Raw genomic sequence first — 24544 nt, 5'->3', positions numbered from 1 at the left:
AGGAAGAAGAATGCATGATACGCCGACCGTACGAGATCGGCGATGGTGTCCGCCGGCGACTGAAGACAACGACACTCGCCTCCGCCTTCGATCCTTGTGCCACATGGACGCGCTTCATCGACACCACTGCAGTGCATCAACCACTCCCGCTAAACCAGATATGGCCAGCTTTGCCTGGAGAACGGGTGTCAATGTTTCGATTTGGTGCGTGCTAGTGAGGCAAGCAAGGATCCGCCATCTCCCGCAGACATGCCCAGATGTCTGTTCGGAATACAAGCCCGGCCTCTGAGAGTGCTTAATGAGAATCCATGTCCAACGCGTCCAGAAATGTCAGCGAATGCACCAGAACGCATTGCCAGATCCGGCAAAATTGAGAAAATGTGGATGTTCAAAGCGTCATCGATGTGGCCGCGTGGAAGGGGGCTGCGCCAATTAGAGCTCGATCCACGCCAGGGAACGACCTTCTGTGTCAACCACAAGTGTTGCACGCCTGCATGAGGCTCCGTTGCCCAACATTTCCGGACCCTGCCGTAGTTATGCCCGAATTGCTGGACGCTCCAACACAAGAATGGAGCCTTATCCGGTTTATAATTCGATCGCCTTGACTACTCATAGATTCCAACGCAATAGTGAACCGTGGTTGCAGCATCACCAAGAACTGTCTTAGTCGAGTGACATTTCGCGTATCGTCTCGCTAAACGATACCATAAACTGCCTAGCGCCGGCCTTGTCCCTTTGCGGGTTCAGTGAACCCTGTATGCAAAATCCATTCCTGCAGACCCAACCTTGGAACGCTACAAAGTGTAATAACCCCAGACATATAATACATCGCACCCTTCAGCACGCACTCTAACGCCAGAACCTAGAAGTACTTTTCGAGCCATCGTGGACCTCTTCACGAAGGTCTCGGTACGCTATTCGTGTTCGCCCGCTCCGTCTCAGAGTCGGACTCGCTGCTGTCACTGTCATCCTCATCTTCTTCATCTAGTATAATCTGCCGTAGCACCCGTTTGTCGAATAAATCGAGGACGAATCGACATGCTGGGAGGCGAAAGTGGTGCGCTTCGAGTATATCCATGACTTTGCGGAACATTGCCGGTTTTGTGAATCCGGTGGCTTTCTTTGCTTTGATGCTGTTACATATCCGTTAGCCGGCAACCTCACTTTACTGATAAAACGGAGTACTGACGCTTGGAGGTCATTTGCTGCCTTCTTGGCCAAAACAGTGTTACCAAGATCAGTCGCGAGCTTTAGAATTCGAGCGTTCATTGGGTTGTGATCAGTGATGCTGATGGTAACATCATTCTTGCGCCTCCTGCTCATATCACCAGATTTGACTACCCATGGTTTGATCTGCGAGCGGTTAGCGCAATTGGAGGACATGAACGAACGAAACTGACCGAAAAGAGTTTCTTGAAGTCCAAGGGCAGACAGAAGCCGAGTGCTTCGCCCATTTCATTCATAACCCCATCCCACCCATACTCGAGCAGAATCTCTTGACCATGGAGGCTCCGGGATATTAGGCCCAAAACAAAAAACGCTGTACCCCTGAGCGACATCACTTCCGACATTTCAGCGATTTTGACAATCCATCTGACCACATCCGAGTTCTCGAGGAACGGGGCACCTAATTCCATGGAACCAACATTTCCAACGGCCCACAGACACCCCTTGAGCTTCAGGATTGTCTCCAAATCATCGTCTTCCATCCCAAAGTCGCGGATAGTTGCAACGAATTCGTCGAAGTGGCCTTTTTGCTGCAGGAGTTTGCATCCTTCCTTGGTTCGGGTGAGTTCGCGGTAGAAATGAGGCGGTACAATGCCGTACTCTGGATGTTCGGGAGCGTCGTCGTAGGTCAATTGTGGTTGAGGCTTCTCGGGGATGTCAGCAAGAGCGCGAGCCATTGACGCCTCAATCAGCGCAACATAAGTATCGTTCCTCCCTAAGAACCAGTCATCCATCTCTTTTGTGATGTAATCCAACCCATCCAGGTAGTGATAACCCACAGAAGTCGACAGGAAGCGCAGTAAGAGGGGAGCGCCAATTTCGCCAAGGTGATCCAAAGCTGGGCGACATTTCACTACGTATTCCAGCGATTGCTTCTGATTGCATGCCTCCTCTAAGATCTTGATCGCGACCTCGCAGACTTCGACTTCTGGATCATACAGTTGAGTAACAAGCAACTTAATCGACCACTCTGCGGCACAGCCAGCATCTGAGCTCTGCATCGGCTTTGTGGCATACCTTCGCAGCAGTCGGGTCGAGAAAATTCGGATCTCCTTTGAGCATGATGTCATGGCTTTTGAAATGATAATACGAAGATGGCCATCCAAGGAATAGTCCATATTACTTAGTAAAGCCCTTATCAAATCATCACGGTCGTTGAGCTCAATGATGTGGTAGAACATGTTGATGACTTTCCAACGCTCTAGAATTTGGATACCCTTTGGATCTTTGGTGAGAGCACCGAGAAGTGCAAAGTACCCGGTAGTGAGAGTCTCATTCATCCGGTCTACCTGGAAAATGGGTGACTCAGAGGTCAATCCGCTCATTCTGTCGAAGTGAGACAGGCATTCAGCGAGCTGGCGAATAAACTTGTTGTCGCTCAGATAGCGGACACCTTCTGGATTTTGCATTAAGCTGTGCATCAACGCACAGCCAGCACGAACGTACCGCTGGTTCGGTTTGGTGTTCTTAACTTCAGAGAACCTGTACTTGAATGGCCGATAGAATCCAAGCAGGCGATGAACAAATTTGGTGGCTTTAATAGCTTCGTCAAGACGCTTAGCATTCAGTAAGGGCCCGTCGATGATGTTTTGGATGAGGTCCCATCTCCACTTGGTATAGTTTACGGTGTTGAGCACTTGGGTGTCAACCATAAGAGTTCGAAACTGGGCTTCATCCATCTGCATTGCTGCTTGAGCCTTCGATTGTTCTGTTTGGGACCTTGAACTGTTGGTGTCGGTCGTGGTGTTTGTTTTGCCTGTAGACAAGGACGTTGGGCCTGATCGGTACAGGGTTCGGTTGACACTGTCTACTTGATATATCGTCCCAATTGCAACGAACCTGTCTTCGGTCTGAAATTTCGCGGCTGATTCCAGGAGCTGGGGAAGCACTTGGAGAGAAGCGCTCCATGAAGGGGGTAATAGTTCATTTGCCAACTTCAACACCTCTCCGAGGAGGAGAGTGGTCTTCCTCTTCAACGCGAGGGTTAATGGATCTTCCTCGGCGTGCAGCAAAGCGGGGACTAGACCAGCATGCAACAATACAGCTAGCACAACAGCGACATAGTGTTCCAAAAGGTTCCAGCTATTAGTCTTGTCTTCCGCTTCTGTGCTTGAAGCGTCTTTGCTTGGTTGGTTTTTCAAATTGGTGACTCGCCCGTAGGTTGTCAGTCTCCTGCCAGCAAGGAAGGATGAAGACCACGATGGGGGCTTGATCCTCAGGATATCGAACAATAACTCGAGGAGGACATTCCTCAGATGGGGAGTAGGGATGTATAAAGACATCAGGAGCGATCGGATGGCCAGAAAGTCGTCCATACAAAGGGCAAGGAGGCCTGGCCAACTCCTGATTAGGGTCGCTATAACCTTCGCATTTGCTTTGAGTCTCTCTTCATGCATGTGGCCGTGGGTCGGCACTGCATCGGTGAACATGGCAAAGGGGACCTCCAATTCATGTCCGGATCTCAGGAATTTCCGTCGTCGTGGGGTGTCCAACAAATACAGAAAAGAAGTCCCGATGCTTTCTGCTGCATGGTAATTCCCTTCACCAAGGGCGTCGGTAAGGGTACCCATGCCTCCCGCAGATACTAGTAGTGGAGGTTTTCTTACGAGTATCTCGGCCAGAGTGAGAATAGCTATGTTCTTGAGCCGGTCGTCTGTATGCTCCGCCACTGCTACAATGATTCGAACAACTGACCGGGCTATCTCTTCAACTCCATCTTTGACGTCGAGAAAGGCTCTGACAAATTTGAGGGCTTGCTCTCGCTCAACACTGGCCTTGCTTTCTTTTGCAAGCGATAGAATGACGAGATAATCCGTGTGTAATTCTCGAATCGTCCGGAGGGATTTCCGGTCCGTGATGGCATATCGCATTACGCGATACCCAGCAGCCACAACCTCGCGACTATCGCTCAGAAGCATAGTCTGCACCCTTGTACCGAAGACGCGCCAAGTTAGATCATATTTGAGCGTAGGATGGCGTTTGAAGAGGTCCACAAGGGAGTTTGCCTTCTCGACATAGTACTCAGGCTGCATTCCATTGGACTCCAATGCACCGAGTATGTCCACAAGAACTACGCTGGGTGACTCGCTCTCCGAATCCTCTTCCTCCTCGTTTTTCTGGACAACGTGGCGCGACGGAGACCTCGAGAGATTTCTGCGGAAGAGATACGACAACCTGCTCTGTGGGTCTGCTGGAGGCGACTTGACCTCCTTCGCTCTTTGTATCTCAGCCTCCAGGCCTAACTTGAGTTGTGCAAGCTTCCTATTTGACGAATTGAGTTCGGCCTCGACTCGCAGTCTCTGGTCCTTAGTCTGCTTCGCATTTTTAGCGTTCAGCGCCTCCAGCAGGTTCTCAGATCCGATCTTGATTTTGGTTTCCTTGTCTATCTGATCTTGCAGATCGGCCTGTCTCTGCTCTGTTGTCAAGCTATCGTCCCCCACAATGATAGCATGCATATCAAAGTCCGGCCGCAATCGCCCATCGTGAGACGGCAGGGTCCTCAGCTGGGAACTGAAGCTACCAGGTGCAGCATTCGTTGTCGCGTACGATGACTGGCCCCTGGAGCTAGCCATGACGCTGGCAGCGGCGGAGGATAGTGAGCGGCCATCTCTACCTCGTGAAGGCGCGAGGAGGGAAACTGCGTCGGCAGATGGCGCATCGCCCTGAGTGTTTGCGGAGCGCGCGGGTGGCGTCATGAGAGTGCCTTAACCATACGCCCGCCAACCGCATCGCATTTCGGTATCACTCCGTGGCCGGCCTCCTCTTTCCTCATGGGCCTGGAGTGATGAATGCTAGACGTCTGTCGACGTGCAGTGGCTGGGAGGAGTTGCAGTGATGATCGAAGGAGGGTGGGCGCAGCGACCAGCGGTGGCGACCAGCGGTGGCGCGCAGCAGCGGTAGTGAGCGTGCGGAATGAATACTGGCAGTGAGTGAATGTCGATGTTGATGGTCAGCATGCAAGTGGAGGTCCGCTGTGCTCAGTGCGCCGCTCGACTCGGATTGGGTCCGTGCTCAGCACTGCAGGTTGAACGACCATCCATCAATGGCCTCGCCTGCATCCGGCATCTGCAGCTGACACAGCGAGTTTCAGCAGTTCCAGCCTCGCCTGATATCGAGGGGAGTTTGCCCCGAATACCCGCACTTTATATCTCAATGTTGTCGTCGCTGGACCCCGCAGAGGGGAGAGCTCCATCCAGGGTCACGTGCCTATCATTTCCCGCCAATTACAGACTGTCAGCGCCAGCAAACCTAGTAGCTTCAAGTTCGGAGGGCGCCGATGGCCAGCTCCCTCAACGTTCAATGCATTCTCCCAGCAACCCGTTACCTCCTCAAGGTCTCGTTGGCGACCCAATCGAGAAAAGCAAAATTACTGCTTCTCGGCCGCCTCCGTTTGATGTTGATCCGATAAGATCCCGCTTTGAACTATATATCAACTGTCAAAGTCGCCCTTACTTATCTTTCATCACCAGCTTCACTATCAATTCACTTCTAGTCCCTGATCGTTCAGCAACCCCCCCAACCCCACCTACTGAACAGCAATTAACTCACTTCCCCAAATCTTTGATCGCCTTCTGAATCCCAATACCCTTTCAAAATGTCTCAACTTAGCTATGCCCGCTATGGCAAGGACAACATCCGCCTGTATAAGCGCGAGATAGACGAGAAGACTGGCACTCAGTCGGTCGTCGAGATGACTGTCTGCATTCTCCTTGAGGGTGACATCGACACCTCGTGAGTCCTTTCCTCAACTGGCCTCAAGAGTCAACACTAACCTAATAGCAGCTACACCCAAGCAGATAACTCGGTCGTCGTTGCCACCGACACACAGAAGCAGACCTGCTACATCCTCGCCAAACAGAACCCCATTACCCCTCCCGAGCTCTTTGCCGCGATTGTTGGCACCCATTTCATTGAGACGTACTCCCACATCCACGCCGCACACGTCAAGATTATCCAGCACCGATGGACTCGCATGGAAGTGGACGGAAAGCCACACCCACATTCGTTCCTCCGAGATGGCGAGGAGGTCCGTGTTGTTGAATCGGTGACACGCGAGGGTGAGGGAATTTCCATTCGTTCGAAGATCGAAAAGCTCTTAGTGCTGAAGAGCACTGGATCGGCCTTTTACGGCTTTCACCGTGATGAATACACCCAATTAGGCGAGACATGGGATCGCATTCTCAGCACAGAAGTCGAAGCTGGCTGGAAATGGAAGCTCTTCAAGAATCTTGCGGAAGTCAAGTCTGTCGTTCCCAAGTTCGACCAGGCATGGCAATCTTCCAGGGAAATCACGCTCAAGACCTTTGCTACGGATGCCAGTGCCAGTGTACAGAACACCATGTACAAGATGTGTGATCAAATTCTCGCTGCCATTCCATTGGTCGAGGCTGTTGATTACTCACTTCCCAACAAGCATTACTTCGAAATTGGTAAGTCACATCGGCTATCTTGGATGACAAACATTAACCCTATTTGTAGATCTGAGCTGGCACAAGGGCCTCAAGAACACTGGCAAGGACGCCACTGTGTATGCTCCGCAATCCAATCCCAATGGTCTCATTCAATGCACAGTCACCCGCAAGGAACCAAAGGCGAGGCTATAGTGGCTTTGCAGTTCCATCCTTAAATATTGTGCTATACCCGTAACGACTTCAACGAATCTGTACCATAGAGCGAGTTGTTGTTGGTTTCGTGTTTCTTGTAGATAACCTTATATACAACAACTTATGTAGCAAAACTAGCATTTACCCTCGCTATCTGAGGGCCTCCCCCACAATCGTATAGGTTCTTCATTTTATAGACCTTGCCTGCCGAACAAAGTTTGTCATAAAGAACCCATTAAACCTGCATGCTTCTCAAGTGACCTTGCTTGGGAATGGTGTGAAATGCACGTTTCACATATGCTACATTAACTCGAATGCGAGCATGTCAGCCACTCCGCATGCCATCTATGAATACATATCTTGACAGGGTCTCTCCACTTCCTTGCTCAACATCAAATATATCATGAAGGAGATACCTCTTGTACCTCCTTTACCTCCCTCAGCCTCTTCTTAACTATCGGGTTGTCTATTATACTCGCACCTCCACCCAACCCCACCTTCAAAATATTATCCTTATGCGGATGCGCCCTCCCCTCAAAAGTCTTCAACCGCGCCAACCTCTCCTTCCGCAACTTATTCTTCGGCAACATCCCACTTACAGCCTTTCTCAGCACCTCGCCTCCACCCCATTTTGCCATCAGCCGATCCATGCTAATTTCTTTTAGACTACCGGGTCGTGTCGTGTGTGTGCGGTATAGTTTCTGAAAGCGCTTTTTGCCAGTTGTGTGGAGATTTGCACAGTCAATGGCTACGACATAGTCTCCGCAGTCGGTCGAGGGATCAAAGATGGGTTTATGTTTACCCATGAGGATGAGTGCGATCGAGGATGCGACGCGGCCGAGGGAGCGCGGGTCGGAGCCGATGTCGATAAGGTGCCATGAGCGAGCATATGCGAGGCGGGTCTGTGGTGCGTGAGCTACTTGTTCAATGCCTCTAAAATGTGAATTAAGTTGGGCAGGAGAAATGCACCTGGCCGATTGTTTGAGACATGTTGATTGAGGCCAACGGCCTAACAGACTCGGGGTTGACTTCAATCTGGCAGTATTCACCGCCTCAATCCTCTCAGGCTGGAGCAGAAGGAACGAGATAGTCTCCGATACTGGTTCGATGCTTACGTCGGCGGGGGGCGACATTGAGATGCTCGGTGGAATAATTTCCACGAGACCACTGCCAAGACGTCACGTGGACGCCTCGGTCCGTCATCACGACCCGGAGCTTCGGTGATTTCAAAGCGAGGTAAGTGACATTAAAGGAGTTAGAGGACTTCAATAATCTGACACCAACTCTTTGTATTAAAATCTATCTCACGCTACTACAATGACAATACCTTCGTTCGAGACTACCTTCGCGGTGCCGCTGACTTGCGATGCGTGCATCCAAGATGTCTCAGTCGCTCTCTACAAGCTCAGCGGTACGAAATTGGTGAGGTCAGCGTTATCAGATTCTAACTTGAGAGCAGGAATAAACAAGGTTATTGCGTCGCTTCAGGACCAAATTGTGTCCATTGAAGGCACAGCAGCACCCTCGGCGATAGTAGCTGCAATTCAAGAAACGGGTCGGGATGCCATTCTACGTGGCAGTGGAAAATCAGATAGTAAGTGAGCATTGTCTAGTAGTCTTTTCAGGAGTCGCAATAAGATTATCAAGCTCAGCGGTCGTCGTATGATATTGATGAGATGATTCGCAGGCGCCGCCGTATGCATCTTAGAGTCGCATGCCCCTCACGTGGAGAACAAGGTGCGGGGACTGGTGCGCATGGTCCAAGTTGCCGCCAATCTAACCATTGTGGACCTCACTCTCAGGGGACTATCTCCTGGAACTTACCACGCTACTGTTCGAGAAACCGGGGACATTTCAGAAGGTCCAGAGTCTACGGGCGGTATATGGGAGGCTGACAAGGCTATGCAAGATGGTACCCCATGTCGAGCCGTATTTGGGACGGTCGAAGTTGGGAAGAGCGGCATCGGTACCGTCTTCTTGGACAAGCCGATTCAGATCTGGGAGATGATCGGCCGAAGCATTGTGGTAGCGAGACATCAGGATGGGAAATTTGATAAGAATGATGCAGACACCATTGTGGGGGTCATTGCGAGGAGCGCTGGTGTTTGGGATAACGAAAAAACAGTTTGCTCGTGCTCTGGTCAAACCATATGGCAGGAGAGAAAGGAGCAAGTTGATAGGGGTATGCTGTGAAAGATGGAAACACAGCCAACATGAGGCTTGCAACAAGCAAGAATGAAGTTCTTCTCGGCGTGCCTAATCGCCTTATCAGACCGGCAGGCGAGCAATTTCAATTCAGGCCGAAACGGCTGTTGCATGAGTCGGGCTGCAGCAGAACTGATGGCAGTGTCTTCCATTATGCGTTTTCATGCCTTCGGGGAGATGCGGCTGTGGTGACTGGAGCCAACAGCGACCATCACGTGGCTGTCTCAGCACAGAGATTGCCATGTAACAGACCTCAAACGCCGACATTACCTGAGGGGGGGGGGGGGGGGGGGGGGGGTGGTTGAGTCGCTTCTGCGGATGAATTTGTCCGTAAGTTTAGGAGGCCTGAGAGTTGGTGGAAAAGCATTCGATATGGCTATTTATGAAGAAGTATCGAATGGCAGTGGTGTCATGGCTGGAATGGGGTTGGATCACAGTGTCTCGAGGGCCTCGGCGGTTGCGAGAGGGAATAGTTGGCGCCGTGGATGTCCAGAAGCACGTTGCATGGGCCAATCACGCATCGAAGCGCGCGTTCTGCCAAGCCCCGTCCTGCAACGCGCTGAGAATCAGATTTGGTCTCCCCACCACTGCCAGCCTCCAACCGCCTGCCAAATCCCTCCGCTTCTGCTGTGCGCTGTCCTCGATGCCTCCTCTCCCTCACACCAAATCTTGCAACTGTCCTTAAGTGCCGCACTCCTTACTGTCTCTCATTTCTGCCTACCAACACCCTCACGTCGCTAGTATATATCAACGCTCGCCAATTCTCCCTCAACAAGCGACGGCACACGCACGCACTTCCTGGGCTACCCTCGCCGCGCAACTATCAGGAGCCCCGGTGGCTTCTGTCTAATCTAATCCAGAGACGAGGGGTGGAGGAAATTATTTGTGTTATCTGATTGCTCATCAGACATAAAGACTTGCCTCTCCACTGGCATTGGAGCTGTAGGAGACGGGCAACATTCCGAGGCTTGACGACACCATACTGCCGGGTAGCCCCTTCCTAGAGAACCTTCGTCATGTCCCTAAAACAGGTATGCAGGTGCAATCGATCTGTACCTTCCTCGCTCGATCGGTGAGCGATTGCTAAATGCAGAACAGGAAATCGAAACCTGGGTGGCAGCCCTAGCCCACTACGATTCGAACGAATTCGACGAGGCCTTGAAATCTTTTGATGGCATTTCTGACACTTCGAAAATTCTCTTCAATTGTGGTGTCATCCATGCAACTCTCGGTGAACATGAGAAAGCGGTAAGCACGACTTGGAATCTCAATCGGAGCATCGCTGATCGCTCCTCAGGTCGACTGCTACCAGCGCGCTGTGCGTCTGGACCAGTACCTCGCCGTCGCCTACTTCCAGCAAGGTGTATCCAACTTCCTCATGGGTGACTTCGAGGAAGCGCTTGCGAACTTTAATGATACCCTTCTCTATCTCCGCGGTAACAACAATATTGACTATGAACAACTGGGTCTAAAGTTTAAATTATATTCCTGCGAAGTGCTCTTCAATCGCGGTCTTTGCTACATCTACCTACAGCAGAAGGACGCTGGTATGCAGGACTTGTCCTTCGCCGCAAAGGAGAAAGTAGTCCCAGATCACGATGTTATCGATGAGGCCATCCGCGAGGAAGCAGAGGTGTGTACTCCACTAAACTCGGCACACCCTCCCGTACTGACATTTACCCAGGGTTACACTGTATTCTCGATCCCTGTTGGCATTGTCTATCGCCCCAACGAAGCAAAGGTGAAGAATTTGAAGACGAAGGATTATCTTGGAAAGGCACGCTTGGTCGCTGCTTCGGATAGAGCTAATGCGTTCACTGGTTTCGCCGGCGCAGAAATCAAGAAGATAGGTACTTCAGCCAAGGACGATCGTCCAGAAGATAAACTTTCCTATGCCGCGACGAACCTGGTCAAGCCTGAACTCCAGAGCAGAGTCCGCCAGCAATCTGAGCCGCCCATGACTCGGAACATGTTTCCTCCCACTCCACCTCCAGAGACCGATAATAGGAAATCGGCGGAAGGAAAGAACACGATGTCACGTGCTCAGTCCGTTCGCGGAGGCGGTCCCAAACCTCAACCACTCAATTTGGGTCGCGCCGCATTTGACCAGAACGATCGCCCTCGCATGGGTACTGTGCGATCCGCTTCAGAACGCCCCCGGCCTTCTCGCCAAGAATCAGTCTCCACCCGAAGCCGTCGCGAACGAGATATGCCACGCCGACGCATGGGATCCGACGAAGAAATGGACGACTACGATGAGGTTTACGACATGTACCAATCTCGCTCTAATCGACCCTCTTACGCTCGATCCCGTCAAGGAAAGAGTTCAAGACCCATGTACATTGATGAAGAGGAAGAAGATGATTACGATCTTGAAGACGATGACGCTGAATTTGAGATGGTCTCACGCTCCAAGACTCGAAGACGATCTCCTGCGCGTTCTAATACCTCTCGACGCAGTGACCGCGATAATATGCAGAAGATCCGGGTCAAGGTGCACGCTGGAGATACTCGTTACGTTTTCATCGAACCCAACAAAACGATGCGCGACTTCGTCACTCAGATCCGCGAAAAGTTCGGCATTCGCCAAAACTTTAAGGTCGAGATCAGCGATGATGGTGATATGATTACCATGGCGGATCAAGATGATCTAGACATGGCTATCCAGACGGCCAAGAGCATGGCCCGAAAGGAGAATGCGGATATGGCGAAAATGGAGGTATGGCTTAACCTACTCCCTAACCCCTCTATCCTACCTCCTCTTACCCCTACTATTGCTGTCACGGAGCATTGAGTAATATTGAGAATGGAACTCGGGCTAATCTGTATTGCTTAATTTAGGTGTGGATAAAGGAAGTATAGACTAGAGATACCCAACACAGCACGAACCTCTCACGAGCGCCATATTCTTCTTCCCCCCCCTTTTCTACTTCTCATCTTGCTTCGGATGTTCTCGTACCATTTTGGCTGCAGAAGTATCCTTATTTGAAGTATATTTATAGTTTAAGTCTCGTCCTGTGGTTGCCACGCTGAAGAAATTTCCTGTAATGTCCACCTGATACTTGAGCGAGCATTTTTTATTCCAGATCTTGCATATCACGTACACTCTGGCGTTCTTTCTTTTCCACACAGCCGGACTGTTGAGTACGTCCGCGGTAGACTGGGAGCAGGCGGTTGCATAGAGATCTTGTATTACCCTTGGATGTAGTAACGGACGCTCTGGTAGTAATTATGTGGTATGTGGTATGGAATATATCCTGGATTTTTAGAATTCAAGCACTTCTCTCCTATCTCTTTCCTTTTACAGCTTGATACTCCCATCCCGAGCTTTCTCCGAATGCCAACAAAATTCTCTCACAATAACCCGAGCTCAATCTCCTCACAAGACTCATCCTATTTCTGGAGCCTCTGGGATATTCATCAGCATGTTCTAACGGCAATTCAAGCCTACCAGGCAATGCAAAGAAATTGTCGGATTCTCGAAGAGCATGTCGGTAGATAGCCATGTTTCGGAGTAGAGCTCGGCGAAATGCGACGGACTTCTGATGTTTTGTTGTTTCTGCGTGTCTGAGAAAGTGGCGATGGCTGGCGTGACGTGTATCTTGGAAACAGGTACAGGAGGCTGAGTACGGGGGGCTTAGAGGGCTCCAGGATTGTCTGGTTTCAGGAAGTCGTGAGTTGGTCAGAACACCCGGTTGACACCCGGTTTCGGACTTGGCCCGGGAAGGTTATAGCAGAAGAGGGATATAAGCTTTTGTAAGAAGGGCTTGGTAATGGAAGTGTTTCATGCGAACTGGGTGTGCCTTGATAGATAGAGGAAGGCGGAACTCGTGATGGGTTGACAGCGCCCCACTATAAGCCTTTGAAGGCCTGGCTTCGCTTTTAAAATTTGAGTTTGGAAAGTTGGAGTAGCTGATATACACTTATTTTTACAGTCCTGTGGCAATAGCCCCGAATCCCGTGCAGTCCTGGAGCCGCCTTCCGGAACGCCGAATCTCATGCCTCTTTCACCGTGTATATACGCATGACTTGTTCCCACCCATCTCGTACAAGCAGCTATATTCCAATACGGGCGCCGTGTCCTTCCTTCGCCACATGAAAGACAACGGTAATCTTCTCCCATAGTGTAGTACGCCACTTTCGCACATGTTTCTCTGTTTCGATTACGCAGGAAGTAGAATCTCGCTCCAGCTGCTATGTAGAAATGCGACGCCAACCTAAATCAATGTAACATTAGCACAGTCCACATTTATGCCATTTCCCCTTCAATGGTTTCCATAACTCAACGCTTCCAACATCTGGGCGAATGAATTCTGGATTGGCAGAGGATGCAGAGTTGGGAAAAGCGCTTACAGCAAACATTCCAATGGCAGTCACGACAGATCGGTTCTCTGAACTTGCCAGGCCTTGTACAACGCTGCGGGCGTAGCTGGGTTCGGCCGGTGAGGAACGAGGTTTGACGGCTTTGGGTGCCATGGTAGTCGGTTGGTGGATTCGTGGAGCTGAACCCAAGGTTCGAAGACAGGCGTAGAAGCGCTCGTCTTTACGTTTACGGACCTGGGATGAGCGGGGAGATAATTGATCTAGGAGACTGGGTGGATGTTGATACCGATACCAAGCTAATGCGCTTGAGAAACTTTTGACAGGCTGAGGCCGGAAGAACGATCTGCCGAAGTCCGTACAGGAGGTCTAACTTCCTCACCATGTCTTAGATGATCATCATTCTACTATTTCAATTGCTCATCTTTCATACAAATGAGCCTTTAGTGGTATTTTCCCTGCTTCCCTACTTTCGTGATACCGCCTATATTGTTGTCGCCAGTCTACATCCCAAATTCTTTATTTCAGCCTTCCACAGTCAAATCCCTATCCGCCTTACTCACAAATGGGAAAACTACTAGGCAATGGCCCTTTCATCCATCGAGATATTGGAGTTCTTGGGAGAATCTCCAAGGAGGTGTTCATTGGCTATGATTACTCATGTCTAACGCAACGATTGGCCAAGTCACATGGTGTCAAAGAATAAAGAAACAAGGTTATCATCCACGCCCTCAGCACTTATTCATAATACTGGCCTACATTTTCATCACTTTTCGGTGCTTGACTTCGTAGTCTTCGAATCAGAAGATCTCGTCGTGCCACACCCTTGTCAGAAAGCGCAAGGCTGATTCGCTATCTGCAGTACGAATTCATCATTGGCCATAATCAACCTTTAACCCCAGAAAACGTGGGAGCTTATCAAGACGAAATGAGTGGTGAAACTGGCATTCACCACCTTACCCAATGGCTGATCTCATGGGAGCAGGAACATGAACAGAGCCTTGCATCGTGGGACCGGCGTGAAAATAAGGAAAAAGAGCGAAGGAATATTGAAAGGTCTTAAAAATTGTTCCCTGCATTCTCCTCGGGTGAGCCTCCTCCACGTGGGCAATATAGGCACGGTGGAGCGTCCTCCTTTTATGATCATGGATATCATGACTCAATGGTGGAGCAAGACTAGGACGAAAGTGACGATGATTCCCTGGAGATTACAGAGGACTTCAGAAGACTACACAGGCCCTGTTCCCGTCGGTACTAAGACAACCATGTGCGACCATTTACGCATCGGACGGCACGATTTATGGAGAACGAGCAAATTTTATAAAGTCAGTATGCTGACCAATCAAAATAAAAATACACCACACCTCATTCACGGCCAGACACGAAACAGAACTCCGATGTTATACTGCAGCTCCGGCGCTGAAAATACCTGATCCGTCAATTGAATCTCCAATCCGCGCACACGACTTTTTCGTTCGCCGCAGCGAAAGAAGCAGGATTAAAATCGACGAGAGGTGTGCAGAGAGATAACATATCCAAAATCGCAGTAACATCCCCTTCACGGCCGTGCAATTCAGCAAAGCAATAAAAAACATAAATTTAGTAGAACACTCCGAGAGCAGACAGCTCATAGATTGAAGTAAGCAACGAAGGCACACATATACATAGTATTCTCAATCCTCATTTTCTCACCCCACACAATCAGAGCGTTCAGGTCTAGCAGAGAGAGATAAGTAGCTCTTAACGATTGAGCGGGAAGCTTTAGCTATGTAGGAAAGTATAGTACTAAAGCGAAGAATATGTGTACACGGGAATACGAGTTCGCAGAAGGTGTATGAAAGACTAATAGAGACATAGGCGATCAAGGTCTACAAAGAACGCATATATACATACAATCTCAACCCCTCTCAAAGACCCTTCTTAAACAAGCCTGAAGTCTATGACACCACTACCCCTCCTTTTCCATCCCTCCTTCTCTTCCTTCACCTAACCTCGTACTAGTTCAGGTCCCATATTTTCAAACAGCGCCCTAGGGTACAACTCGCTCGAGCCTCTAGTGCCACCTAGAAAGGCCCCATTAACATGAGGCAACGTCCCTTGCACGGGATATGAGATCCTGGAAGTAGGATTTGATTTCTTCGCTTCCTGGGGCTTGTAAGAATCGCGAGAGAACAGGCGGGGAAATGGCGAAGGTGTATCGTGGGGCGACGCGACGTGAAACTCTTGGAAGGAGATAGACGTGCGGGAGGGCTCCGGAAACGCAGAATCGGATATTAGCGGATATGTATGTGCTTGCAGGAGTTCCGTATCCAGCTTCATATGCTCTACAGCCGGGCGAGTCGGGGTCGGAGTTATAGAATTCCTACATGTCTCTATTCTAGAACTGCGTTAGCTGGTATCAGTGTGGCCGTACATGGATAGAGTGTCTGCAGTGAAAACTAGTACGATCGGTGGCCGTGTGCGTGCGTCTAGTGGCAGGTATCTTAGGTGTTCTGCGTTTTCGAAGGATGCGAGTTTTGGGGTTGGTGGGCGATCTTTGCGGACACGATGGGTATGGTTTGAGAAGAGGTCGCGCTAGGCTTCAAACATAGAGCGGCGGAAGAGAAGTATGAAGATTTCGATTCCGACGATCTATTACTCTAAATTAGTCTCCTCTCTCCACATCATGTCATCTTTGAGGGAAAGTAGGCATATAAGCACTTACAGAAGCTAATAGGAAGATGATGACAAGAATAGGATGGAGAAGAGGAGGGTGACACTAAGGAAGGCAAAGGAGAGCAGGAGAAAGTAGCAGAGTGTGAGTGAGAGAGAATGGGGAGGTTGTTAGGGACACGGGGCTGGCTTTCCATACTACGCCAGTTGTTGGCATGGTTTTCTTGCGGTAATAATCAACAATCGAACCTGGTGGTACATCCAATCCTGAAGTAGGCAAAGGAAGCAGCATTTTGTCCCGTTACTAAACGACCCGCGCCCACAATACCGACAATGGAGATCTATGATTTCTCATTATTTCACTATTTCTCGTTCTAATCATCGGTAAAACATACATCCACCTTTCGCTCCAAATTCAATCCGTCGAGCAACAGCGCTGTACACGTCAGTGTCGTCTCGTTCGCAAACTTTCCGAGTACCATTTTCAATGAAATCTAGGAACAGGATAGGATGCCTCGCGGCGTGAGCGATATACCGACCTGATAGTGATATGATATTTTAACCAGACCTTGAGTGGTGGAGTAATGGCCTGATTGAGCGTCGGATCTGGGCTCTTCCACATGCTTTCAAGTGCTCTTAGTTCCATGGTACCAATGTGCTAACGCTGGACTAGTGTGAATAAGCTTTATTGTGTGTAGTCATGGGGTGCTTGCTTCATTCAGAAAACGGCGGTGTCGGCGATCTCCTCACATGCTCCAGTTTTCGTCTAGAAGGTCGCGAGGAAGACAGGGGAATGAGGACGCGAGTCAAAGGAAGCTATGGCTCTAGAATGGGTCCGAAAAGCCAAACAATACCTAAGGTACAATGTGGATTGGTGGAAAGCGCAGACATACTACAATGGAGGTCAACCGTCGAGATTTCATTATGCCTACAGGTAGGGCAGGCCTGACACACGGATATCTTACATCCCAAGCCTCCCACATCTTTTATAATTCTTCAAACCGGTACACCTGTGAATCCTATCTTGGGCTTCACGCGACAACCGTCTATACTCTCTGAGCGCCACTGTTCCTTCCATTCCAATTCCTCTCGTTGTGCTTGTAAGAAGGCCTCCCGAGTCTCCGATGTCATCTGCCTGAGATCTTCCTCTTCCAGATCGGGCAAGCCGTTCGGTCCAACGTCGCAGAAGTCTCCATCTGGTCCAGGGATGCCTAGGCCTGTGAACGGAGGTGATTGAATGTATGTGTCGACAAGGAGATAATTTCGACGGACTATCTCGGGAACCTCAGGGTCGTCCGGGATTTCTTCCCACCGTGCGTGGGTTGGCTGGGTAATCTTTGGATAACACATCAAATTCGTGTGTGGTTCGTAAACTCCTGCCATGTTGGCCTTTCGCAAAGCAGAAAGAGAGGAATTAAAGCGGCTAAAAAAAGTAAGCAAAGCCATGAACACAAGGGGCGGAGACTTACCTTGCAGCACGGCCATGTTCGAATTGCCAGTTCGCTGACGTAATGTTCACCTTTCTCTTTCCAGGCACGGGCTTTCCATTTGCTGTGGGTACACTCGGGACTCCAGTGTGGTAGACGCTGCTCGCACCGTGCCAGGCCACGTATTGGTTCTTGTTGTAAGGTTCCCCAAGTGGTGGCAGCTTATCATTTGGATCCACGATTTCGCCCTCAATATCACCCCTCTCCTTAGCGGCAGTAACATAGTAGTCGTCGATGATGCGTTTACCTCCAATGATTATGCGTGCACCAAACTCTCTAAACACAGAGCGAGCAGTAACAACACCAATCGCACGGCCTTTGTAGGAATGTGGAATGATGTCCCGATCGATCAAGTCCCTCCTTTCGGAGTCATCGATGATAATCTTGTAGAGCTGCATGTGCTTCGTAAAGAACAGATAACTGTCTCTGAAGCCCGTACAGCGAGCGGGTTCTGTGGACAACATGTACAGCCTGTCGCCCCTTCCGGTGATTTTGAACACGCGCACACGATAATCTCGGCCTCCTTTGAGATTTCCCAATTTGTCCACCTTCTGTTCCCCTTCAGAATCCTCAGGCAAATCAACCTCGTCGTTAACAACATCCATCATGTTCCCCTCCTTGTCAATCGGTACTCTGGTCGTATGCGATGGGCCGCCTCGAGCTCGTCCTCGGAAACCTCCTCCACCTGCAGGCCGTCCCCGCTTGCGCTTTACAGGAGTGCCACCTTCAGAGGCATTGTCGGGCTCAATAACATTCCAATCGGGAGGACGATTCTTGGGTGGACGACCAAGGCGCTTTTTGCGGGGAAAGGGTTGGACAACGGGGGGTGACGAAGGCTCGGAAGGAGCCTTTTCTCCATCACTTTCTTGAACGGGGGTTTCAGCATCTTCTTCATGTGGTGGAGTCTCCGCGCGCGAGTCCGGAGCGTCGACCATTTCATCGTCTGAGTCTTGTTGCAGGGCGGCGCTTCTCACGGGCGTGCTGCGACGAGCAGCAGCTCGTGACGGTCTGCCTCGTGCCATAGGAGCTGGATGCGGGAAAAGGGTTGTGTGGATGAGATTGAGCTAGAGGACCTTAGATGCGTCGGCACTGGAGCGTGGATTGAAATCGAGGTGAAAGAAGTGAGATTGAGGCTGGGAGCGCGTCTTTCGGGACGTGTTTGAACGTGGCACGGACTTCAAGGTCACGTGAACATATTAGTCATCTTTCCACTCCTATTCTACTGCTGACTTCAGTTCGCAACTTCAGCCATTCCGCGTTGTCACTGCCATGCATACATCTACTATCAGTCCGTCCCGGAAACTCAAGCTCTTGGTTTGCAGAGAGCAGGCGTCTTCATCCCTCCGCAAGGCCCGGGTATCCCTTGCTAGGGCCGCTTTGTACTTCGTACCTAGGTACTTTAGTGAACTGCTGTCTTTGTATCACATATTCTGTCGAGCACTCAACGTACACTGCCATCCGCGACGGACGGGCTCACTTCCCCTGGAGTCGCTGTTTCCTGTTTATCAATATCTTCCTTCTAATATCGAAGAATGCCATTTCTTAAAATCTGCCACCTTCCATAACTGCAAATTTCCGTCAAAACAATCTATTTCAGGGTCAGGAACGTTGACGCCACTTCTGCACGTGTCTGTCTGTCAACATTTACCTTTTCAACTCTGTAGACCTCCTTGGCCTTCTTTACACTGACATCACAACGCTGCCTCTCCCGGGCAGCACCGACAGTCAGCCATGAGTCTGAAACGCCTCGCCATTCGCACGAAGAAGAGCCTCTCCGGACTCTATTCTTCTAGCATCTCTCAAGACTGCTCGTTGTTGAGTCCGGCTCAGGCACTTCAGGATTGACAAACTAACGTCACATCAGGACGGAGGCAGCGGGAAAGTTATGTTCTACAACCTCTCCAGCTGCATCACCAGGGCTCGACGAGTTCGGCCTTTGCCATGATGGCGGCTCTTCTCCCAGCAGAGATAGCCCTTCTAAGCGCAGCAGGTTCTTTAGTTCCCTTCGGAGAATGAGATCGAACAATAGCAATAAGAGCAACCAGAGCAATACACCAAACGAGCAATCCGTCCAGGATGAGGTGAGAACTCCTCCAGTGCTGTCCCGCCCCAAGTAACGTTGTTATCTAATGGCCAGTGGTAAACACCGCTGGTACACCTAACACATATTGCTCTCAAGGAGGTATCCCTGACTGAACAACCAGGCTCCGCAGATCAAACCGCGCCCAGCGCTCGCACTCAACTTTGAGGTATCTCTGCCTGACCAGCCCATGTTTGACCATGGACGCAATGTGTCCAACTCCTCCGGAATAGAGGTTCATCATTCATCCCCCATCGCAGTCCCAAACACCTCTTCAAAGCAGATTACACCAAAGCCTCTTAATACACCTCCTGGGCAAGATCTATTCTCAGTCGGAGGGGTTCCTGTATCACCTGCTCCACTCCAGAAGGCATCAGTTCAAGAATCTATCCTAAATGGTTCCCGCTCAAGTGCCGCTAGTATGCTCTCAAACCAGAGCATTCAGATGGAGGGACTCGCTGATCCGAACCCGACTCCAATGCCCGGAACGAACCTTACGCTTGACGGTATTCACCAACCTGACATCGTTTCTTCATCTGATGCTGCGACTCCAGTCAAAGGAGGAAATTGGGGGAGCTACTTCCCGCCGATGGTGAACAGCGACTGCCAAAAGAACAAACTTGTTGACAGCGCTGCTACCACAAACAGCTCTGGTACTTCTATCAATGTAGACCCAGGCACAGTCAGTATGTTACAGCTACTGGACGGAGAGCACATTGAGGGCACCGGCCCTGATGGAATCTCTGGCAAGCTGGAACCCATCAGCCCTGACACTGCTCCGCTCCCAGACCCCGAAGGTGAACCCTTTATCCTTGACCCAGAGGCCAGGAAGTCATTGGAGGCGAGCAATGGCTGCGCTTCGGCGTATCTCGCGCTTGACGGGACGAGCTCCGCAGATGATGATCAATGTGGATTGGAACGCCGTCGAAGCACCTGGGGTCGGAACACCGGCCTGTATGATGGAACCGGCTACGATTCTGAAGACGATGCAGCTCCAATTGCCCACGATGAATTCTCCCCCCCACCATATGTTGTCGATGGCTTAGTTGAAAGCGCTCAAGAGATCATATCCTCGGAGAACTCCTCGGCCAGGGAAGCATGGGGTGCAATTAACTCAAGCTCCGAGCATTTTGCGCACAGAGAACTGGACCATCCAAGTGTCCCAATCGACCAGATTTCTGTCGTTGATGAGAAAGAAACCTTGCAGGATATCATCCGTGCCTATGCACGCTCCCCGATGTTCCACGACGGAGAAACGAGGGAAGAGAGGGCCGGCGAGTTGCACGGAAGTCTCTCGGAGGAAGAGGCCGAAGCCTTCAGCGAAGACTTCGCCGAGAAGGAAAAGGAAGAGGTCGCATTGTCCATTAGAATCAGGAACAGGAGCCTAGGAGGATGAATCAGGTGATGTCACACTCTGTGTCTAGCGGGGCTGCTTTGTTGGATAGCAGAGGGAGTGGTGTGTTGGGGGAGTTTTGGTCAATCGATAGCGCATGCGAAGAATAGACAGGCAGTATCTTTTGTTTGTTCCGTGGTGGAGAGAGCCAATGCGGTCTGTGTCACGTCTGTAATCAGGATGGTGTGGTCATGCGCTGCCCTGGGCGGCTGGGCGTTCGCGGTTTCCAGAAACGCGACACCAAACCGGCCCTGAAAATCGGAAATCGTATGACATTTCTCAGTCGCCATCACCAAGTTCATACGATGGCAGCTCACTCTTATGCCGGCATTGCCTTCACCCAGCCCTTATAGCCCCCTCGCAATCCAACAGCAGTCTGCGCCATTCGGCATCCCAACTTCATCCCCTCGCTGCCCCGCCCAAGATGAGCAACACGGTCATTCTCGGGACCGGCATCGTGGGCCTGTCGACGGCGTACTACCTCTCGCAGTCATCCAAGACGCCACCTAGCAGCATCCACCTGGTCGACACGTCGCCAAAGCTCTTCTTTTGCGCGTCTGGTCTGGCCGGCGGGTTCCTTGCTGCAGACTGTAAGTGCCCCATTTGCCCGTTTCATTCGCGACATCCATACCCCACCTCCGAGCCTGTCCGTTGATGGCGCCACAGGGTTTGCACCTTCCGTCGCGCCCCTCGGTGCGCTTTCCTTCCGGCTTCACAAGGAACTTGCCGATCAGAACAATGGCAGGAAGACGTGGGGCTTTAGCTTGAGCACCGGCACCTCATTGAGCCAGGACAGCGAGGCCGCCGTGGGTGGGAGCGGGGAGGACTTTCTGCGCAATGGCACCAGTCGCGCTCAGGCTGCGGGCTCCAGGCCACCGATGGACTCTGCTGGACCTCTCTGGCTGAGGAAGACAGACGGCGGAAGCCTCGAGGTTATCAGTCGGGACAATAGCACCGCCCAAATGTACTTTTTCCCCCTCCTCCCAGGATGAACCAGGGGCTGACGTGACAACAGCGACCCGCTGCGCTTCTGCGAGTTCCTCCTTGACCAATGCGTGAGGCGCGGCGTCAAGCTTCATCAGCCTGCTCGAGCCATTTCGGTCTCCAAAGACGAGAACAACCAATTGAATGGCATTCGTATTAGTAAGGATGGCATCGAGACTGAAGGTAGGGACGTTGTTAAGCGTGAAATGACCAGCGGCCTAACCACAGCCAGTTCCCTGCACCCGCATTATTATCACGGCAGGCGCCTGGTCGCCCAAGATCTTCGCTACCCTCTTCCCAAAAGCAACCACCCGTATTCCCATTGCCTCGTTGGCTGGCCACTCCCTCCTGCTTAAGAACCCATTCTACAAGGGGGATGCCGCAGAGACGTGTCACGCTGTGTTTGCTACCGACACGCTTGGTTTCTCTCCGGAGCTGTTCTCAAGAATCGGAGGGGAGATCTACATCGCTGGGCTCAACAGCACACAGATTGCTTTACCGGATGTGGCCACCGAAGTTGACATCATTCCTGAGGCTATCAAACAATTGAAGGACTGTGCAACGGCAATGATGGGCGATCCAGAAGATGGTAAGGGTCTGGAAGTAATGAGGGAGGCTCTAGTATGCTTTCCAGAACTCTCATTGGATCACGTTATGCATACTTACTTTGTTTGTAGTGCTTCCGCCCAGTGACATCCAGCGGCCGTCCAATCGTCTCTCGCGTTCCTGATGAGAAACTTGGTGCCGGTTTCAAGACTCGTGGAGGTGCTGACGGTGGAGTCTTCGTCGCGGCTGGCCACGGCGCATGGGGAATCTCTCAGGCTCCAGGAACCGGACTCTGCATGGCTGAGCTAGTTGAGGGACTCCAAACCTCCGCCAACATTTCTACCTTGGCTCTTCCTTGAGCGGCCGTTCTCGAGTCCTCGAAGCTTCTCACTTCGTCGCGCCTGGGGATGGATGAATGAAACAGCAGTTCTCCTCGTGAGTTTGCGTATCTATGGGTGGTGATCTCTAGCATCGACCATCAGCATTTGCTCCAAGTCAGCCTAAGAATTATGGCAAGTAATGCATTTGTGGTGTCAATTCGTGGGTAACGGGTAAAATACATAGAAATGAGGAATGCGAGTTCGGTTCGGTTCGGTTAGTCTCCAACTCTTCATCGTTAAAGGCAACTTCTCCACGAATTTGGCTCCCTAAACTGTGAATACTTACCTACCATGGCAGATGTGTGGTACCCAATGAATACTCGTTGTCGTAAACAGGGTGATGGTCCTTCCTCTAAGTAAGTAGGAATTGCATCAAAGTGACGTCAACCGAGCCTCAAATAGTTATAGAAAATGTAACGGAAGACGTATTTAAACGCATCATTTTGGATCAAGACTTACGCAAAATCCCCTACAGCAATTCATCCGCTTTGACATATCCATCGAGCCGCATTCAACGTTGAGAAAACAACTCAGGCCCAACAACCCGACCAGACCACCACCCAACATGCCACGAAATGGTGACGGCTCCTCAGACCGCGGATCCACTGAAACGGGCGAAAATCTCGTTCACGGTAAAGGTGGCAATGTAAGTTCCTTCCATATCAGTTCGTGCTCCGCCCAGCATTAAAACTTTCTTTTCATCCTCACTACCTATGTTCTCGTTTGTCTCGCACGAGTGTGAGCCTTAGTTTTAAGGCCACAGCCCTTGCCAACTGACCTCGCCTCCCTCTCCCTGTATCTCCTCCTGTTCCTCCATATTCCTACTCCTAATTCAGCGGATTTTGGTCTAGGTTTGGAGTTTCCATTCTCCTTGCCCGCCTAGTCTAGCCTCGCCTCGCCTCTTTCAACTATATTGAACTACCCCGCCACTTCCTGTTCCTGCGGTTAGCCAGAGGAGGATTTGAGTGGAGGCGCAGATAGGATTCACAAATGAGAGCTAGGAATCCGGATGTAAGAGGAACGGGATTTGATGTCTGGGTGATATAGGATGGAGCGAGCAACTGAGGGCGGGTGGAAGAATTACATTGTGGCATGGCATCCTTTTCACAGTCCTGAACCCTATTCCATCAAAGTTTTGTTGATTTCCGCCCCGCCTATGTTACAAGGCGAGGGCAAGACAACAGCGATAAGCTCACTGACGCTGGTCTCTGGCCTGAATAGCCCACACTCGAGAGAGCCAACAATGTTGCCCTGCCGCTGGAGCTAGATAAAGGATTTAGTAAGTTGAGGTTCCGTTCTGTTCCTACTGGAGGAATTGAGTCGCGCATAGGAATGAGAAGTAAGTCGACTAATTATCTATTCGCTCTAGCTATTGAAGGAATGAATGCCAGCGGCGGAAGAAGTGTGGGTGTGGGCGGACACACGGATCAGGGACGGACGGGAAATGATTCTAACAAGCAAAGGTTGTAGAAGAGGTTACTGAGGGGAATTCATGAGATAGCCAGGGAGATAACCAGGAAAGATGAGTTTGACAAAGGAGTGAGGAAGTGAGAACTTTGACAAGTCAGAGCGCACAGGAGGTGGGCACAAGTGAAAATGGAAACGAACATCTTCCTGTGCAAACTCTCCCCTTGTGTAGAAATTAACTCGAGGTGAAGAGCGTTGAC

General features: G+C 50.8%; 10 protein-coding genes across 10 annotated transcripts; 6 read left to right on the top strand and 4 right to left on the bottom strand.

Moving 5' to 3' along the window:
- Nucleotides 1-671: 671 nt before the first annotated feature.
- On the bottom strand, nucleotides 672-5166 carry BDR25DRAFT_282590 (uncharacterized protein). Its single transcript, XM_033687986.1, has 3 exons — nucleotides 1401-5166; nucleotides 1190-1353; nucleotides 672-1133 (listed from the first exon to the last, which is right to left on the bottom strand). The coding sequence occupies exons 1-3, from the start codon at nucleotides 4920-4922 to the stop codon at nucleotides 896-898; spliced, it is 3924 nt and encodes a 1307-aa protein (XP_033550081.1). The 5' UTR covers nucleotides 4923-5166; the 3' UTR covers nucleotides 672-895.
- Nucleotides 5167-5526: 360 nt separating this feature from the next.
- Nucleotides 5527-7001, top strand: BDR25DRAFT_282588 (uricase). Its single transcript, XM_033687985.1, has 3 exons — nucleotides 5527-5958; nucleotides 6010-6656; nucleotides 6706-7001. Exons 1-3 carry the CDS (start codon nucleotides 5822-5824, stop codon nucleotides 6828-6830), a joined length of 909 nt encoding a protein of 302 aa, XP_033550080.1. The 5' UTR covers nucleotides 5527-5821; the 3' UTR covers nucleotides 6831-7001.
- On the bottom strand, nucleotides 6954-7950 carry BDR25DRAFT_257496 (50S ribosomal protein-like protein L13). Its single transcript, XM_033686482.1, has 2 exons — nucleotides 7800-7950; nucleotides 6954-7732 (listed from the first exon to the last, which is right to left on the bottom strand). Exons 1-2 carry the CDS (start codon nucleotides 7818-7820, stop codon nucleotides 7232-7234), a joined length of 522 nt encoding a protein of 173 aa, XP_033550079.1. The 5' UTR covers nucleotides 7821-7950; the 3' UTR covers nucleotides 6954-7231.
- Nucleotides 7951-8101: 151 nt separating this feature from the next.
- Nucleotides 8102-9130, top strand: BDR25DRAFT_302202 (Cu,Zn superoxide dismutase-like protein). The gene is made up of 3 exons (XM_033689748.1): nucleotides 8102-8241; nucleotides 8290-8424; nucleotides 8518-9130. The coding sequence occupies exons 1-3, from the start codon at nucleotides 8148-8150 to the stop codon at nucleotides 9021-9023; spliced, it is 735 nt and encodes a 244-aa protein (XP_033550078.1). The 5' UTR covers nucleotides 8102-8147; the 3' UTR covers nucleotides 9024-9130.
- A 575-nt stretch (nucleotides 9131-9705) lies between these two features.
- On the top strand, nucleotides 9706-12329 carry BDR25DRAFT_302199 (uncharacterized protein). The gene is made up of 5 exons (XM_033689747.1): nucleotides 9706-10066; nucleotides 10134-10283; nucleotides 10333-10668; nucleotides 10720-11754; nucleotides 11877-12329. The coding sequence occupies exons 1-5, from the start codon at nucleotides 10052-10054 to the stop codon at nucleotides 11895-11897; spliced, it is 1557 nt and encodes a 518-aa protein (XP_033550077.1). The 5' UTR covers nucleotides 9706-10051; the 3' UTR covers nucleotides 11898-12329.
- A 526-nt stretch (nucleotides 12330-12855) lies between these two features.
- BDR25DRAFT_302198 (uncharacterized protein) lies at nucleotides 12856-13641 on the bottom strand. Its single transcript, XM_033689746.1, has 2 exons — nucleotides 13389-13641; nucleotides 12856-13252 (listed from the first exon to the last, which is right to left on the bottom strand). The coding sequence occupies exons 1-2, from the start codon at nucleotides 13509-13511 to the stop codon at nucleotides 13199-13201; spliced, it is 177 nt and encodes a 58-aa protein (XP_033550076.1). The 5' UTR covers nucleotides 13512-13641; the 3' UTR covers nucleotides 12856-13198.
- Nucleotides 13642-13920: 279 nt separating this feature from the next.
- Nucleotides 13921-15193, top strand: BDR25DRAFT_352675 (uncharacterized protein; the record flags this gene model as incomplete). Its single annotated transcript, XM_033695047.1, has 9 exons — nucleotides 13921-14047; nucleotides 14091-14170; nucleotides 14218-14411; nucleotides 14449-14542; nucleotides 14580-14680; nucleotides 14735-14869; nucleotides 14903-14921; nucleotides 14989-15069; nucleotides 15176-15193. The coding sequence occupies 9 exons, from the start codon at nucleotides 13921-13923 to the stop codon at nucleotides 15191-15193; spliced, it is 849 nt and encodes a 282-aa protein (XP_033550075.1).
- Nucleotides 15194-16642: 1449 nt separating this feature from the next.
- On the bottom strand, nucleotides 16643-18606 carry BDR25DRAFT_302196 (nuclear localization protein). The gene is made up of 3 exons (XM_033689745.1): nucleotides 17477-18606; nucleotides 16958-17430; nucleotides 16643-16899 (listed from the first exon to the last, which is right to left on the bottom strand). Exons 1-2 carry the CDS (start codon nucleotides 18514-18516, stop codon nucleotides 17004-17006), a joined length of 1467 nt encoding a protein of 488 aa, XP_033550074.1. The 5' UTR covers nucleotides 18517-18606; the 3' UTR covers nucleotides 16643-16899; nucleotides 16958-17003.
- An 867-nt stretch (nucleotides 18607-19473) lies between these two features.
- BDR25DRAFT_129966 (uncharacterized protein) lies at nucleotides 19474-20982 on the top strand. The gene has a single exon (XM_033683823.1). The coding sequence runs from the start codon at nucleotides 19765-19767 to the stop codon at nucleotides 20968-20970; it is 1206 nt and encodes a 401-aa protein (XP_033550073.1). The 5' UTR covers nucleotides 19474-19764; the 3' UTR covers nucleotides 20971-20982.
- Nucleotides 20983-21209: 227 nt separating this feature from the next.
- BDR25DRAFT_282572 (FAD dependent oxidoreductase) lies at nucleotides 21210-23292 on the top strand. The gene is made up of 5 exons (XM_033687984.1): nucleotides 21210-21557; nucleotides 21634-21931; nucleotides 21983-22134; nucleotides 22184-22572; nucleotides 22629-23292. The coding sequence occupies exons 1-5, from the start codon at nucleotides 21392-21394 to the stop codon at nucleotides 22854-22856; spliced, it is 1233 nt and encodes a 410-aa protein (XP_033550072.1). The 5' UTR covers nucleotides 21210-21391; the 3' UTR covers nucleotides 22857-23292.
- The last annotated feature ends 1252 nt before the right edge of the window (nucleotides 23293-24544 follow it).

This window comes from Lindgomyces ingoldianus (genome assembly GCF_010093535.1).
Source record: "Lindgomyces ingoldianus strain ATCC 200398 unplaced genomic scaffold BDR25scaffold_9, whole genome shotgun sequence".
NCBI classification, from domain to species: domain Eukaryota; kingdom Fungi; phylum Ascomycota; class Dothideomycetes; order Pleosporales; family Lindgomycetaceae; genus Lindgomyces; species Lindgomyces ingoldianus.
This window is presented reverse-complemented; position numbering and strand designations above follow the sequence as displayed.